General features: G+C 46.2%; 1 protein-coding gene across 1 annotated transcript in view; it reads right to left on the reverse strand.

The window, feature by feature from the left end:
* Positions 1–17,011, reverse strand: part of LOC144729706 (regulator of G-protein signaling 7-like) — a 128,164-nt gene that overhangs the window by 6,366 nt on the left and 104,787 nt on the right. The window contains exons 9-14 of the mRNA XM_078610144.1: positions 11,107–11,181; positions 8,853–8,951; positions 8,115–8,176; positions 1,931–2,041; positions 1,417–1,542; positions 218–404 (exon numbers count right to left, since the gene is read on the reverse strand). Of these exons, the coding sequence (XP_078466270.1) occupies positions 218–404; positions 1,417–1,542; positions 1,931–2,041; positions 8,115–8,176; positions 8,853–8,951; positions 11,107–11,181 (660 nt within the window). The remainder of the gene's footprint in view (positions 1–217; positions 405–1,416; positions 1,543–1,930; positions 2,042–8,114; positions 8,177–8,852; positions 8,952–11,106; positions 11,182–17,011) is intronic.

The following is a 17,011-nucleotide window of genomic DNA, read 5'->3' on the forward strand; positions in this document are numbered from 1 at the left end:
TTAATCGACCACAAAAAAGCAGTCGATTCTTTTCCTGAATCTACTAATTGACTCGATGGACTCACTGTACCAGCTCTACTCTCTAGTCTACCAACAACCTCGAAGATATTTCCGCACCCAGCACACCACATCCAGTATACCTTGGCCAACGGTCAGCGATGCTACTCCAGCCTATCGGGATTAAACCGTGCCCTCTATCGGGCGGCGCGGCGGGCACCTGAGCATCCTCGAACGTGTATCTGCACGGCTCGCGGATGTTTTGCGCCGTACGCTCGAAGCTGTGCGAGTCCAGGTTGATGGAGTTGAGGGCGCCGGGCGCCAGGAACTCCTCCCAGATGCGCTGCACGTGCTCGGGCACCTCGCGCAGCGGCCGTCGTTTCAGCTCCTGCACCGCCTGCCAGAACCTGCGGCGGTACCGTCCGCCACTCGTCTGTCGACCCCAGCTGGGTAGATGTCTGGATATCTGCAGGCCTGTGCCATGTCGTCTGGTCTATCTGGTCGTGTCTATTTGGATGAACAGCGGTACCTCGGTATACGTCGTTAATTCGCTCCAGAAGGTAGGACTTATACCGAATATGACGTGTACCAAACGCATGTTTCCCATAAGAAATAAAGGGAAAGGAAATAATCCGTTCCAGAGTATAAGAAATGATATTTTTTCTGGCATATTATACATTAATGGGGTTGTATAACATAATTTAGACGCTACTTATTACTAAAATGCATACGTAAATAAAAATAAATTTAAACAAAAATACAATTTAACATCACTTTACCTTGCTGAGAGGAGTTGATAGCCTACGAGGATGGTGGTGAGGAAGGGGAGGAGTCGTGAACGGGGTCTACGCGGGTACGCGGTGACTCATCCTGACCCATACAAGTTCTAGCAAGCGCGTCGTATCCCAAGCAAGACGTCGTATCCCAAGACATTTTTTTCTCGTCAAAACACGAGGTATACCAAATTCGACGTATTCCAAAGCGGTCGAGGTATGACTATATATGCACTGCCTGGCGGGAACATGTGACGTTACATTCTGTGATGAATGTAGAGACAATCTGGCTCTCTGGTTGTATACGGGGCATTTAAAATTTATGTTAACACTTGCATGGGACTATCGTTTTTAATGGCGAATGAACGGATAATACACTGTAACATGAAAACAAATGTATGTAAATAGCTTCAAAAAGTCTAAGTCTCCACTTGTTCGCCATCATTGTCAACGCGTGCCTGGAATCATCTCCAGGTGGTCTCCAGAGCCCGGGAGGCACATTTATTGCAGTATTGTTGCAAATTCTCAGAAGTTATGACATTTTTGAAAGCACTCTGTATATATATAATAAAAACAATTGTTTATATGAACGTGCCAACAGGGCTGAATGCTGTTCTGTGCACTCTGTGTTGAAAGAGCGTCTCACTCCAGATTCTCAGAGCTGAACTCGGACTGGAGGAAGCGGAGGAAGCGATCTTGTCCTGCCGGGTCATGGAGCACTTCATCGAAGGAGAAGCCCCACCTCCTCACCTGCTGCTGGCTCGGCTCCTTGCTAGACTTACGCACGCACACACGCGCACACACATGTAAAAAGACAAAGATCCCCCGTACAACCTGCAAGGGCGGTTGGCGCAAGAGCTGTTAGCGAGCGCCTATGAAGGGTAGCACGACACACAGCTAAAGGTCGGTGTGACCAGCATCACGCACGGCCGTCTTAGTCTTCCCAGTGCATCATAGTCACAATCTGAAAAATGTCCTGCAAGTGACTCAATTTTAATATCCATAGCAATCATTGCTGCCATACTGCGATAATGTGCCGGGAACCTCCTGAAAAATAAATTCACGGGACTGAGTGAAACTTTCCAGGGTAAGCAAGTATAATCATAATAGTGCTGTGAATGTGAGGTTGATGTAGAGAAGTTATTACACAGGACCATTACCTGACCTCCATGTCCCAAAACGTGGGGTCATCCGACTGCCAGGGGTTGGAAGGTTCCGTTGGAGTCAGGAAAGCATCATATTCCATGTACTGCTCTGAGTATCCAATCAGGCTAAATCAGTGATAACGACACACAGAGACACACACACACACAGACAGACCTGCGTTGAAACTTACTGGCACAACAAATGGCCAGATGGCTTAGGGAGCTCATAATTAAAGATGCATAAGCACCGACGGGAGCCAATGTTTGTATCCTGGCTAGCTAACTTCGCTTGATTAAATCAGATTCTCCAGCACGAGGGTTTGATGGTGTCAGCCTGGTCACCAACAATTGCCAAAAGAGAGCATATTATAGACTTGTTTTCATTATACTTAGTTCCACCTAAGCCAGCTGTAAGGGATTAAGATATGTAAACGTATTATTTGATGATGGATGAACACTTTATTTTGCAGAATATCAATGACCACCATTTACTTGCTATGTATGTGGATATTCACTTCCTGCCTCTCCCCCCATGCAAGACAACACTGAATTGTCACAATAATGGGTCGATCTAAACGTGTATTGTTTTTTTCTCTTTTTTACGGTCTCGTTTGTGCTGTTTCCCAGTTTTTAGTTTTTCGGTTTTGTAAAAAATGTATTTTGTTTCTCCTTCGCCTAAATGTTACATGGGCTTAAAAATGTACTTGCTACAAGCAAAACATCCTAATTGTTCATCATTTCTAACACATTAGCTTTCCTTGGCCCACACAAAAGTGTGTACGAAGTACTTTTTTTTGGAGCTCGACTATTGAACATGTAAATAATAATAGTTCAAGTTCAAGTTCATTTATTAGGTATAGCCCTGTGAGCCATTCAGCTCTTGAATCGGGTGCAACCGCAACAAACAAAAACATGAACAAAAAACATCTTAAAGTGAATATGTGACTAAGTGCAAACAGAAAATCCAAGAAAAGACAGCAAAATATTGCAGAAAAAACACCGTACACCAACGCTGTGTGCAAAAATCCCAGTGGGATGCAAGTCAAACAACAACAACAACAACCACAAGACAGCTTAGATTAAGGCCATCAGTCTAACTCTGTACTACAACAAACAAACATGGCTAAACCAATACACTTTTCGAAATCACCAAAATAAAGCCATGAAAGCAATGAAAAAGCAATCATAGGAACTGTGACAGAATTTTCACAATAAATGGCATAAACAACATGTACTACCAAAACCCTGCAGCCATAGCTGGCTGCATGAGTCACTCCACCTTTAAGATCAGCACACTAAATCAAAAGCACAGGTCATACTTTGTAGCGATCATCCGGAGCGAAACATTTTATTTTAGGTCACTGAATAGCACTGGCAGCTAGGGGTGTACAACTCCTCTAGAGCAGTTTTGAGTGAAGATCTCATAGGTAGTGACTCAAGTTTCAATTTATTGGCAACAGCATTCCAGACCCTGGGGGCATCAATAGCAAAGGCCCTTCCTCCAGTATATGTACGGCAATAGGGAATATTAAGCTGGTAAATGAGTGTAGACCTTAGGTCAAATTTGTTCTTTGAAACAGAGATGAGATCCAGCAGGTAATCTGCAGATTCTTTTGCAAGTACATCATGAATAAATAAGATCTGGTGCACAAGCCGTCGAACATTCAGAGATGTTAAGTTTGACCCAATGTAGAGGTCACAGTGGTGAGTCCTATATGGGCAGTTCAATGCAAATCTTAAGGCCGAGTGATACATTGAGTCAAGCTTCTTCAGTACAGTACTTGGGGCTGATTTATAAACAATGTCACAGTAATCAAGTAGAGGCAGTATGGTAGCTTTAATCAATTCCAAACGGAACATAGGGGGGAAGCAGTGCTTGTGTCGATATAGAAAACCAATTTTAATTTTTGTCTTTTTCCCAATATAATCAATGTGATCTTCAAAATTCAGTTTTGAATCCAGGATGATCCCAAGATACTTATAGATCTTAACTTGCTCTATTTGATCATTATTTAAGGAATGTAATTTGGGGAAAATAACTTCCCGCTTTAGTCCTGGTGAGAAGCATAGCACCTTGGTTTTGGCAGGATTTAGGACTAGTTTAAGAGCAACTAGCTGATGTTGTAGTTTGTTGAAATCACTCTGGAGCTTAGCAATCACGTCATCCGGAGAGCGGCCAGCAGTAATTAGTACCGTGTCATCTGCAAAAAGATTTACCCTGGAATAATCCAGTTCAGTGCCCAAGTCATTTACATAAAGAGAGAACAAGAGGGGGCCGAGAATGGAACCCTGTGGAACCCCTTTTGTTATCTTAACACTGTTTGACCTCCAACCATCTGTGAATACAGTTTGGGTGCGAGAAAAGAGGTAATTTTTTAACCATTTTACTGTGTTTTCGGAAAAACCGAGGCAACTTATTTTACTAAGCAGGATGTTGTGGTCTACTGTATCAAAAGCTTTGGACAAGTCAAGAAAAAGACAGGCGCAGTACTGCTTATTATCAAGGCTACTGTAAATGTGATTCATAGAGTCTAATGCAGCAGATGTGGTGCTGTATTTTTTTCGGAACCCAGATTGTTTTAGATGTAATAGATTGTTGGCGGACAGGAAACTGATAATTTGGTAGTTCAATAATTTTTCAAAAATTTTCATCAACGGGGACAAAATTGAGATAGGTCGGTAGTTATTTGGATCATCTTTAGGGCCCCCTTTGTGAAGTGGACGAACATAGGAATGTTTCCATTCTAGAGGAACTGATGCTTCTTTGATGGACAGGTTGAAAATATGGGCTATAGGTTTGTATATTAGGTGACCAACACTTAGTAGAGCAAAGACGGGAATACTATCTGCTCCGGTAGAGGAGGACCCTTTGAGGAAGGACAGTTGTTTCAGAACATTACTTTCGTGGATTGGCTGAAAACTAAATTCGCTTAATGTTTGGATAGGGGTGTAGGAATTTGCATGAGCAGGGGTGACTCCCAATAGATTATCAAATAGGGTACCAGCTTCAGAAAAATGAAGGTTAAAATTGTCAACTATTTTTTGGGGATCTGAAAAATATTCCCCATTTCGGTTAAGCTGAACGGGCAGATGATCTGTTTTGGATGCCTTTTCGATACATTTGATTGTTTTCCAGAAAATCCTGGCATTTCCATGAGATTCAAGGAGAGTAGAAGAGAAGTAGTCATTTTTTTGCATGCCGTATTTTTTTGACGCATCTATTCCTTAAAATCCTGTATTCTAGCCAGTCATTAACCAAATTACTTTTCTGAGCACATGCCCAAGCCTTGTCTCTAGTTTTCATGAGTTTTGTAATCAAAGGATCAAACCATGGTGGACGATTGCCTTTAGTTTTAAATTTAACCAACGGAGCATGTTTGTTAAGAATTTGTAGAAACGTGTACCTGAAGGTCTCCCAAGCCGTAGTCAGGTTTGGAATATCACAGACCTTGTCAATATCCGAGTGAAGCACATCATTAGTAAATGCCTGTATGCTGAAGTGTCTCATGGAGTGCTTCTCAACCAATTTAGGGGGGGCTTTGTGTCTGGCTGATGATCTCACCCCAAAAATGAAGGAGTGATCACTAAGGTTATTACCTAGAACACCAGTCAGTGCGAAATTGTGAGGGGCATTTGTCAATAGGACGTCAAGTAGAGATGACTGTCCCGGATTTTTTAGGTTGGGTCTTGTGGGGACATTTATTAATTGAAACAGGTTAAATTCATCTGCAAAATTTGTGGCCACGGCCGGCGGGTTTAGCCAATTCCAATTTAGATCACCCACTAAAACTATTTCACCTTTAGGGAGGCCCCCAAGAAGCTCTCTCAGTGCAGATGCAGCTTCAACATCCTTACCACTAGGCGGTCTATAGCAGCACACTACCAATATGTGTTGATTATTAGGGAGAGTTATTCTGAGAGCCAGACCTTCAAAGCAACATTTTTTAAACAAGGAGTGAGCTGGTGAACATGCAATAGTATTACGAACATAGATGGCAATTCCACCTCCTTTAGATCCTCGGTCAAGCCGAAAAAGGTTGTAGTTGTCAATCGTAATCTGCAAGTCATTGACGGCAGGAGTGAGAAATGTTTCTGTTAGGCAAAATATGTCCGGGTCAAGATTTGCTACTTCTAGTTTTAGTTGACTTAATTTAATCAAAAGCCCTCTGATGTTGACATGTAGAACACCAACACCTTTTCTGCCAGAAAAATCTACAGAATTATATGAGTTCTTTACATTTGGGCCAGGATGAAGCTCAATACCACCCAGAAATAAGAAAAGTAGAATTAATAGTTTGCACAGGTATTTTCTGTGAAAGGATGAAGAGCGACGAACCTTGGACGAATAGCAGCAGCTCGCAGATGGTGTTATTTTTAAGAGCAGAATGAAGTTTGGAAGGAGTGCTGGTGAAGTAATGGGACAAAGATAGGGTTTAAAAGGATACAATGATGGAGTGTAGAAGTGTCTATAAGTTGTTTCATTAGCAGGTGTAGTGGCAAATTTAGCAATAAGTATTGACGCGAAGTAACGCGGGTAGCCGTTTGTAGAGTTGAGTGTGGCACTAGATATGGCCGGGAGGGACAGTAGTAAGATACACAGCAGGTGAATTGACATCTTTAAAACACTAAATTTAAACACACACACACAGCTCACTCACACGCAGCTCACCCTCACCCACTCTCACGCACAGCCCACACCCATGCAGCACAACGCACACACGGCCGCACACGCCGCCGCCATCTTGCTGCTGTTGTTGTTGCAGCTGCTGTTGTTGTTGCAGCTGCTGTTGTTGTTGCAGCTGCTGTTGTTGTTGCAGCTGCTGTTGTTGTTGCAGCTGCTGTTGTTGTTGCAGCTGCTGTTGTTGTTGCAGCTGCTGTTGTTGTTGCAGCTGCTGTTGCAGCTGCTGTTGCAGCTGCTGTTGCAGCTGTTGTTGTTGCAGCTGCTGTTGTTGTTGCAGCTGCTGTTGTTGTTGTTGTAGCTGCTGTAGCAGCTGCAGCCGACCCAACTGCAGTTGCAGGAGTCATACACGAAGCAGCCGCAGCTGTGTGTACTACAGCAGAGCAGCAGCGGGCGTGCGGCCTGGAGGCGCCGAGGCCGAATAGTTGCGTGATGTGGACGTGGAGAGGCGAGATGTTTGGCCCATCAGCTTAATTGTTCTGCTTCCATTGACGAGCACCCTCCACGTAGGCCTCGACGTAGGCCCCCACGTGGGCCCCGACGTAGGCCTCGAAGTAGGCCTCGACGTAGGCCCCGACGTAGGCCTCGAAGTAGGCCTCGACGTAGGCCCCGACGTAGGCTTCTATGTAGGCCCCCACGTGGGCCTCGACGTGGGCCCCGACGTAGGCCTCTATGTAGGCCTCCACGTAGGCCTCTATGTAGGCCTCCACGTGGGCCTCGACGTAGGCCCCGACGTAGGCCTCTATGTAGGCCCCCACGTGGGCCTCGACGTGGGCCCCGACGTAGGCCTCTATGTAGGCCTCCACGTAGGCCTCGACGTAGGCCCCGACGTAGGCCCCCACGTAGGCCCCCACGTGGGCCCCGACGTAGGCCTCGAAGTAGCCTCGACGTAGGCCCCGACGTAGGCCACGAAGTAGGCCTCGACGTAGGCCCCGACGTAGGCTTCTATGTAGGCCCCCACGTGGGCCTCGACGTAGGCCCCGACGTAGGCCTCTCGGATCCCTCAGGACAGCACTGTAATTCTCTGTAATTGATGCCACCAGGCAGCGCGTGCTCCCGTAATATGTACACGTGGCCTTAGCTGAATTAGCACTCACAAAAACATCATAAATGAATACAAATAATCCGGCTGGGTTTGTTGGTCAGAAACCAATCAATTTCCGCGTTATTAACTCGCCACTTAGTTTGACGTATACACCTCCATGCCCTTATTTCTAAACTCTATCATGCCCTTAATTGATTATAAACCCACTCATTTACCCAGATTTAAACCGTATAGACTCAATATTTATTTGAAGTTTTCGTGACTGCAGGAATCCATACTCTTTGGTTCTTTCGGTAAAGTCACGTAGGTAGAAACATAAAATAAATCACGACGTTTCGGGCGCAACGCAAGCATCCATCATAATGTGGGAAAGCACGGTCTGCTGCTGAGGCAGACTGTTTAAAAAAACAGTCAATTTTAAAAACAAAGAATTGTCACATACCTAATAATTAAGACCACAGTCACACCCCCACTACCTTTCAGCCACTTTGGATGTCTTCATGCAGTGCCAGTTCAGCTGAGTGTTGAGAAATTCTACCTGTAGAGGGCAGAGAGGCACGTGAAAACCAGATGCGGCTCTATAGCAACTTAAACTCCTAATACCACAGTGACAAGCGCCGTTTGGACCCGTGTCACGTGATGGCAATTGCTGAATTTTCTCTGATCTTTGGTGCCAGTGTGAAATTAATAAAAAAAAATTCAGAAGGGACATGCCAAGCTTTCGCAATAGGGGCGATGATTGCTTTGTGGATCCCAATTGAGCATATTTTGTGGGGTAATTTTATAATTTTTGTATCATGAACCCCCATGGCACGCAATGGCCTACTCTTGATTGATGTCACGGGATCTTTAACATCTACTGTGAAGCATACGGTGTGTATTTTTATGGTTTAATACACCCGCAGTATTAACCAGGGCAGCCGATAGATTTCAATCTTGAACCGCTGCAACAAATGGCAAACGAGCTACCGCTGGAACACATCGCCACCCTAAAACAACCAATGGGTGGAACTCAACTACGCTGACAGCCCCAAGCCAATGGTAGAAATAACACATTGCGATGGCAGGGGCCAGTCTCTTCAAAAGACAACCACTCTTGAATTTCGACCAAATTGGAAAAGCAATAGGCCGAGTGCTGTTCGGCATTTGAACTCATATCTTCTTCGCATTGAACAGAGGCGGCGTGGGGAGGGACGAGTGACATTGGCACGAACCCGTCGACGCAGCTCGTCCATCGTGGGCTTCTTTGCATCGGGCGGTGGAGTTGGGGGTGGACTTCCTCCGGTACACTCATCCTGCAAGCCGTACACAGACTGTCGGACGACAATGTGGGTGTGTGTGTATATGTGTGTGGGGAGCGGTGGCATCGCGGTTAGCGCGCCACGCTATGAACCTGGCGACCCGAGTTCGATTCCCGTTCAGGGCCTTCATAGACGCTCGCTAACAGCACTTGCCCCAACAGTCTGTTAAGGCAAGCTGGGGGATCTTTGTCTTTGTGTGTAGATGCATGCGTCCGAATGTACGTTTGGATTTGAGTTTAGGGCGATAGGAATTGACTGATATTGAAAATCAATGCGCGCCTACACAATGCATTAAATTTACACTGCATAAGGTCATATTCTATATACCCGACAGCCAAAGAGCAACATCTTACACTGTACCCGGTCCATTGTTACGCAGGGTGAGAGTGCAGTTGCTTTAGAGGCTTGGTAATTGGTTGTGTGTGTGTATGTGTGCATGTGTGTATTCTGATGCGTGGATAAGTGCCTGTGCGTTCTCATGCCTATGTATGTGCAGTGACGTTGAATGAGTCACTGTAGAGTGTGGCGCTGGGAGATTGGTAGACAATGGAATTATGGGTAGCAGCGCGTTCTACCAGTTGGACCCGTGGGCCAAGCCCGGAGCCTTCTGGGGGATCCAGAAGGGGGCGTGGCCACGCTGGGGAGAATAAAAGGCGAGCTCCGACTCGCAGTCGGGGCTGCTGCCATCGGGAATGGAACTCGTCGTGCTGCCGTCGTCGTGGTCTTCGCCTGTTCAAGCTGTGGGTCTGGAAGCATGTTGGCTGTCCTGACCTGGTTTGGAGTTATCCCATATGGCTGTGAGAGCCGGAATAAACAAGAGGGACAACGCCTCCTACTAGTGTCTCTGAATTAGTACACTACATATGTATGTGTGTCTTTGTGTGTGTTTGTCTGTGCATGTGTGCCTGCACGTATTTGCTTGCCTTAGTGCATTGCGCTACAAATTCAGTGACTTGAGTTCGATTTACGCGCGCGACCAACGTCGGTGATATTTATCTGAACTGGGCCTGGGCCTCCTCCTCTAGGTCGACTCGGTCTCAAATGAGTACCTGGTGGGATGTGTTAACATCGCCACTGGGCAATGTTTACATAGAGCAGGAGTTGGAGGCACTGATGCTGAACCTAGAGCATGTCACTCAGAGGTGGGGCCTTATCAGCCCCACCAAAACTGGGTATTTTGTGTCATCAAACACTCCACCCCCTCAATTCCCCATTGATGATGGGTCAGTTGCGGAGAAAGTGAAGTGCTTTCCATATCTGGGCAGTGTGCTTATGGCCAGCTCCGGTTTCACAGCAGAGGTCTCACTCACTCCGAACCACTCGGATGGCTTTATCTTTCCACTGGCTGTGTAACGCTATGTGGAAGCTACCTGGTCTGTCGCTTCACACGAAGCTTTGAGTATTCTCGACCACAGTCATGCCATCCCTCCCTTCTCTGTGCTTGTGAAGCGTGGAGCACTCTGATGGAACATCTTCGCCGGTTAGAAACATTCAGGCTGGCCTGCCTACTAACCATCCTGGGTTTAACCAGGGTGGATTGCGTGATGAGCTCACACATCCTTGAAAGATCTGGACACATTTCCATCTGTGAGCTCTTCCGTCGGACAAGGCTGCGTTGCCTGGGTTATGTAGCCGCATGCACTGCTACCGTATGCCTAAACAGCTTCTGTCTGGCTGGATAAAGGGAGCTAAACGGGCACAACGTGGGCTGGAAAAGAGATGGACTGATGCGGTACAGGAGGTTATTGAGCTGAGCGGACTTGCCGAAGACTGGTACCAGCGCTGCCAAGATCGGCCTCTATGGAGGACGCTCCTGGGCAGTTGAAGGCAGTCGCCCTCCAACAACAATGGAGGGCAGAGGAGCGACGCTCACATCAACGAGAGGATCGCCGGGCTGCTAAAATGCAGCAAGTTGGCACAGTAGGGGGACACAGGTGGTGCATCGCCCAGTCATCTCAGTCAGTCAACCCATGGCACCTGCTGAGTCTGTCCCGTGACCTCTTGTCAGCGAGTCTTCGACACTTCACGTGCCATCAGAGTGCACGTGGCCTGGGACAAACGCCCTGGTGACGTCACCGCCACTTAGTGGCGAATGGCGGGGACTGCTATTGTTGTTGTGAATTATGGTCGACGTGTGTGTGTGTGTGTCTCTGCGAGCGTCTCTTGCCTTGCGTGTCCTGTGCGGATCCCGGATCCGACACGACTTCTTCATGTCCACCTCGGTGGTATTCACGCACCCTGGCTGCAACAAAACAGCCTCCATTATACACACGCACGCGATCGTCTCTGGCAGTGGCTCTTCGCCTTCACTGCATGCAGCCTTGCACCCCTTTGGTTCTCAATCGTTAAAAAGGTAAAATGTTAATACGTACATAGGTTCGATGAAACAAAGTAGTTGTACTTACGTGCCCGTGTTTAATTATTTTTGTTCGATTATTTACCTTTAAAAAAAAAAATTTTGCACCCCCAGAAAGGGCGTCCACCCCAGGTTAAGAACCCCCTAGACTTAGGATCATTAAGTTGTATACAGTACAGGACAATAGTCAAATGTATATCCCTTACATAGCAAGGCCTCACTGAGTCTCAAGGGTCCTGCATTGGAATGTCGGACAATGTCATGTAATATACTAATATAATGCACTGATACGATACATTTATTTAATTGTGTATCATGCAATCCTTAAACATTTTCAACGTAACATTCTCTGTGATATAACAACAGGGCATTTCGCTCTCGATTGGTAAACCACAGCCACCAGTGTGAATTGCACAGAGGCGAGTCTGTCCATAGGACTACCACTGTTGATGCCCCACTAAGTGGTATTCATATAATCCCAGGAGGGATGATGATAATGATGGACTTAGTGGAACATCGCCCATGATTTGAATTTCTAATCTTCTGATTGCTTGGTTGAGGGTTCTAAGCACAGAGCCACGTGGATAGGATTTACAGTATCAAAATTAGAAAAAAAATATTTCCAGCCATTTTCAATCTACTGCTGGATGAGGGCCTACCCATGCCATATCATTCATGGGTAAACATATGTTTTACCATACTTCACCATGCTGGTCAGTGCGCGTTGGTTGAAGGGGCAGGAGCAATTCAGATATCAACTTGACACTTATGTTAGTCAGAGACAGTGATCGCATTCGGATAGCCGGGGTCAAAGTGCAGCACCCTGACCAATGCGCCACCACTCCAGGATTTACACGATACGGAACAGTAAATACACGCGTGCTATTTGGTTGACAGCTATCAAGAGTAAGAGTTCCCTCTCTGTGCTGTGCTGATATGAGAATCAATTCTCTGCGAGGCTCACAGAGTAACGGACCCGTGCCCTTGTCACGAAACGAATACAGTTGTACAGCATGGAAGAGAGATTACTCTACTTACACTGCTATTTTGAGCCAAACAAGGGCCTTAAGTCGAAGAAAAGGGTTGCCCAGGTGTCAATTACTTACACATACAGTGTGTCCACTATCCATGCTCACTGCAGAGTCGATGGTTCAGTTCTCAGGCAAACAGCTTGAGCAATATCCCTCCCCACTGAGCCGGCTCTTGAAAAATCCCTTTAATTTAACACAAGACTCCCAAACCCTTGCTTTGGAAAAACGAACAAATAAAAAGAGTGGTACATTTTGTGCTGGTGCTAAGAAGTGTTTCTTTTTCTTCTGCTGTTAGACCTACCACCCTGGTCTACTTGTGCATTTAAACGTATACACATTCAGCGATGTGCATTTTTACAATGTGGATCCATAAATAAAAGCAAAACATTTCCGTGAATTTTTTAATAATTGAAAGAATGCATGCCAATGGTATATCGTCTGAGTGTGCAACTGCTATATATTTCATGAAAATATGAATTATATTTAGAGCCCCTTGTCTGGATTAAGATGCTACACTGGCTATACTTCACCACGCTGGTCAGTGCAGCTTGGTAACAGATGGGACACCCAGGACCGGTTCAGATATCACTCGCCACTGATGTTAACCGAGGCCGGGAATCGAACTCAGGTTGCCTAGTTCATATAGTTAACGCTCCTGCCATACGCAATATTCAGTGTCCACTGATGCTATTTTTTTGTGTAAAGTGGCATGCACAGTCAATGTAATTAACATACTGTGCATTTGGCAATGCTATTTGTAGCAATGGGCCATTCATTATACAGTTATTTATGGAATAGGTGGTGCACTTGTGTGTTGCTTTCGTATGTTATCAACGGAATGGCTCACTTGCTCTTCGCATATCTTTACTTTGTTATGTTTACTTCGTGGTGGTTAATTTAGGTACACATAGTACATGCTGAGGTGTAACACAGTATTGGATATTGTGTACTTTGGGCTTCAGGAATACAACTGAAGAAATTCTTATTTCAGCGCTGTCATTTCCCACCTTGGCGATACTATAATGATCAAACCAGTTACCCGTCCGTTTCCAAATTGGACACCTAATTTATCCAAAACAAATCAAGAGCATTAATGTTGCACTGCAAAGGACACTTTTTGTTATTTACAGCGAGAATGTATAATAGCTGACGTCATCCACCAGGGAGATTGAGAGATAGAATCAGCTCCTGGTGCATCGTACAATGTATGTTGAACTTCTTTCGTACGTAGGCAACCATGCTAATCAAAAGTGCCGGGAAAGGACAACAAAGGTCTGAGGTGGATATCAATCCCACTGATGGCCTGTGTGTGCCATTCATATGTTAGATTCGTGTTGCCTCCTTGCGCAAAGATCAGAGGGCCCGTGTTTGACCGCTCTGAACGAGAGATATGATTGCGGTGCAGTGACTGCCGACAAATTGGAGCCGGCACATGCACTGCTTTGCGATGACTGTGCGAATTATGTCTGCACGAATTCTGATTTCCTCGCTGAGAATGTTGGCGACATTTGCTTGTGCGCGCGCGCGCACACAAACGTGCACGTTACGTGAAATTATACTTGCGGATGTTTCCCCGCAGCGCTAATCACAACAACCGAAAAAAACACACGTCTCGTGCAGCGCACAATGCACTCCACAAATTAAACCTCGGCTTACACATGTATGTGGCACGATATTTTTGGAGTACTGTACGGCATGCATTTTCCTTGCAGCAAGTGTTTTCTATTAAATTATTAAATAGCCGGTTGGTTGGCTGATTTTCACAAGTTATTTATTAGCATTTGTAATTGAAACCACAATTGTATTATTATGTTTCTCTACGGTCTTCCATTGAAAAATAAAACCCAATTTAATTCTCAACTCCCATCACAGGGTAATTCTCTACCAGTGAGAGAACCTAATTCCAAAAGGCGGAGCTGTTATATCTGGACGATGTAATTTGGGCATCGATCGCAATGCTAAAACATCTGTAACCAGGAAGGCAGTTTCCAAACAGAATCAACAAGCCTTGTGTTAAACCAGCCGACACGGCGAACAGGGGCTGATGGAGATGCAGAGCATCAACTGCAATTTCACATTCAGGTGGCCAAGCCAGACAGCCGCGTTAGGAGCAGTGGAGTGTATCGCTGTGATGTCTCCGTCGTGTTTGTGGATCGGGCATTGCATCGTTATGTGTTTTGTATGGTCTGTATGGGGACACTGCCTGGCTCAGAGAGAGAGAGAGAGGAAACTGTGCAAGTTGATGTCGCTCAAGGCAAAATGGGGGGAAAAATGCTGACAATATCCTGGCTTTACTTAAATGCCTTCTGTATTATTTATATAGACCACATAAAAAAAAACACAAGTTGCACTCGAATGTTTTTTCATGAATCTTTAGATTTACAACACAATACCATGAAACTGGATGTATCTGGCATCTGAATGCAACTACGCCGTACAGAACAGTGGGACATGTTCACCATGAGAAGGGATGAGTGGTATATCTACTTGTATTGTTACTGGTAGGAACCTCCTGGTTACACCAGCCCACAGGGGATTATTGTGTCCGTCGTGTAGGGAGGGGCTGGGTGGGGAGGGAGGGGCTGGGTAGGGAGGGGCTGGGTAGGGAGGGAGGGGTGGGGAGGGGCTGGGTGGGGAGGGGCTGGATGGGGAGGGTGGGGCTGGGTGGGGAGGGTGAGGAGGGGCTGGTCACCCCGTGGTTCCCTTATGAAACTCAACGTTTAACTTACTCACGCCGGCTTGTGCCCGCCCTCACAGTCGGGCATATTTGCGGAATACGCCACGCCGCCGTTGACCCTGCAGGCCATTGACCGAGCAACCCAATTGAGATGAGACACTCAAGTGACAAGCAGAGGAGATGAAGAAGGTATTGAGCCTTCACTTGGACCGTCCATCGATATAGATTCGGAAGCTCACGATACACACGTGGAATTGTGCGTGTAGAAAAAAACGAATGAGTTGTAATGGTATTAATGTCGTATGTAATGGGCACAGGCTGCATGTGGCTTTCTGGGTAAATAAGTAATTGTGTCACCGCTAAAGTCACGAGTGGTGCGAACATTCACTGGAGTGTTCCATTTAACCACGAGCCTGAATCACAACGGTTCGTCTCGTCACCATGGGCGGTCAATGGTCCCACCCGCGGTATTTAATGCACATACACATTTGCTTTCCTCGCTATCTTCGCTTGAGCTGATAAAGGTTTTGTGTATTTTTTTTAGCAGATCCGAATGCGCCTCCTTCCGCCAGACCTGACAGCCCCATCACCAGCCTCCTGCACAGGAACAAACTCTGTGAACAAAGCTCCCATGATCGCACTATCGAACACCATCTCCTGCATGCCTGGTGACTCAATACAGCTGTCATTCCCACAGGGAATTAAAACAAAGAATGAACCACACTTCCCTTACATTCATCTCCCCCATAAACATGAGCGGCAGGGAGGCACAGTGATGACGGCTGCTAGGTCACAGCAAGAAGGCCCTGGATTTGATTCCCGACTCGGGTGCCTTTTCCTTGTGGAGTCGGTATGCTCTCCCCTATGTCTGCATGGGTTCACTGGTTTCCTCGCATATTTAAGAAAAAAACCCCCACGTCGTTGGGCTATCATTTGTGGTCAGGTCGCTTCTGAAAAAGCGCGAGATAGTTCAGTGGGCCTTACTTGGCAAAAAAAAAAGTTGTTTTAATAGTTTAGTTTATTACTATGAAATCATCTGGAAAAAAAGCGGACTTGTCCATATACAAATCCAAAACATGAAATCCGAAACGCGCCCCTCGTTTACACAAATATACAGGATTAGCACTTTTCATGCAAGCCTATTAAGACCGGCATGACAGACAGGCAGTGTCCCAGTGAGGACCATATACTCCTAACCACTTTTTCTCTCCAATATTGATGTAATAATGTACATGCGCACACGGTAACAAGTATTCACTGTTGGCTCAACCGACCTAGTGGACTGGCCTGGACCCAAAGGTTCGATACTAATTGACATCGTTGTTTTGTAAACATCAGCACTGGGGAAACAAAGGCGGGTAGGTGGTGCTGGCTACCCACCCCTTCATGTGCCATGCTGGCATTAATCGGTGTTCAGTAACACATCACTTTTGCCAACAGTATGTTAAAGGCTTAATGGGGGATCTGTGTCTTTTGTTTGTGGTGTGTGTGTGAGCTTTACCCTGCCAGGCCAGCATCTAACATCAGTTTCGTGTGAAATATGAACCAGGAGTGAGCCTCACCTAGGTAGACTCAGACTTAAATCAGGTTTCTGATGCAGTGCATTCAATAATAGCACTGCGGACAACAAAGGCAGCCACAATACTTGGTGTTGCCCTCCCACTCCCCACTGCCCCCCCTCCCCCATACTCGTCTTAGTAAGAAGTCACTTAAAAGGCGCTTCCTAAGAGCTCACCAACAGCACTTGCCCTCGTAATCAATGATGACTCGATTGGGGGAGCGTTGCCGACGATTTGCCTTGCGCTCTTCATTTGCAAATGGACGAGGTTTCCTTTGAGATGGGAGTCCTCACGGGCAAGGGAGAAACGAAGACAACGACGGCGCTTCCACCAATTGCAATCAATTCGAATCGGCCACTCCGTTGATTATTGCGCAACGCCTGCACAGCTCGCAGCCGCTGGCGTGTGGCTGCAGCGAGCAGCGGTGGTGGCCATATGCATCAGTAAAC

This window comes from Lampetra planeri, chromosome 33, assembly GCF_965212315.1.
Source record: "Lampetra planeri chromosome 33, kcLamPlan1.2.h2, whole genome shotgun sequence".
Taxonomy (NCBI): domain Eukaryota; kingdom Metazoa; phylum Chordata; class Hyperoartia; order Petromyzontiformes; family Petromyzontidae; genus Lampetra; species Lampetra planeri.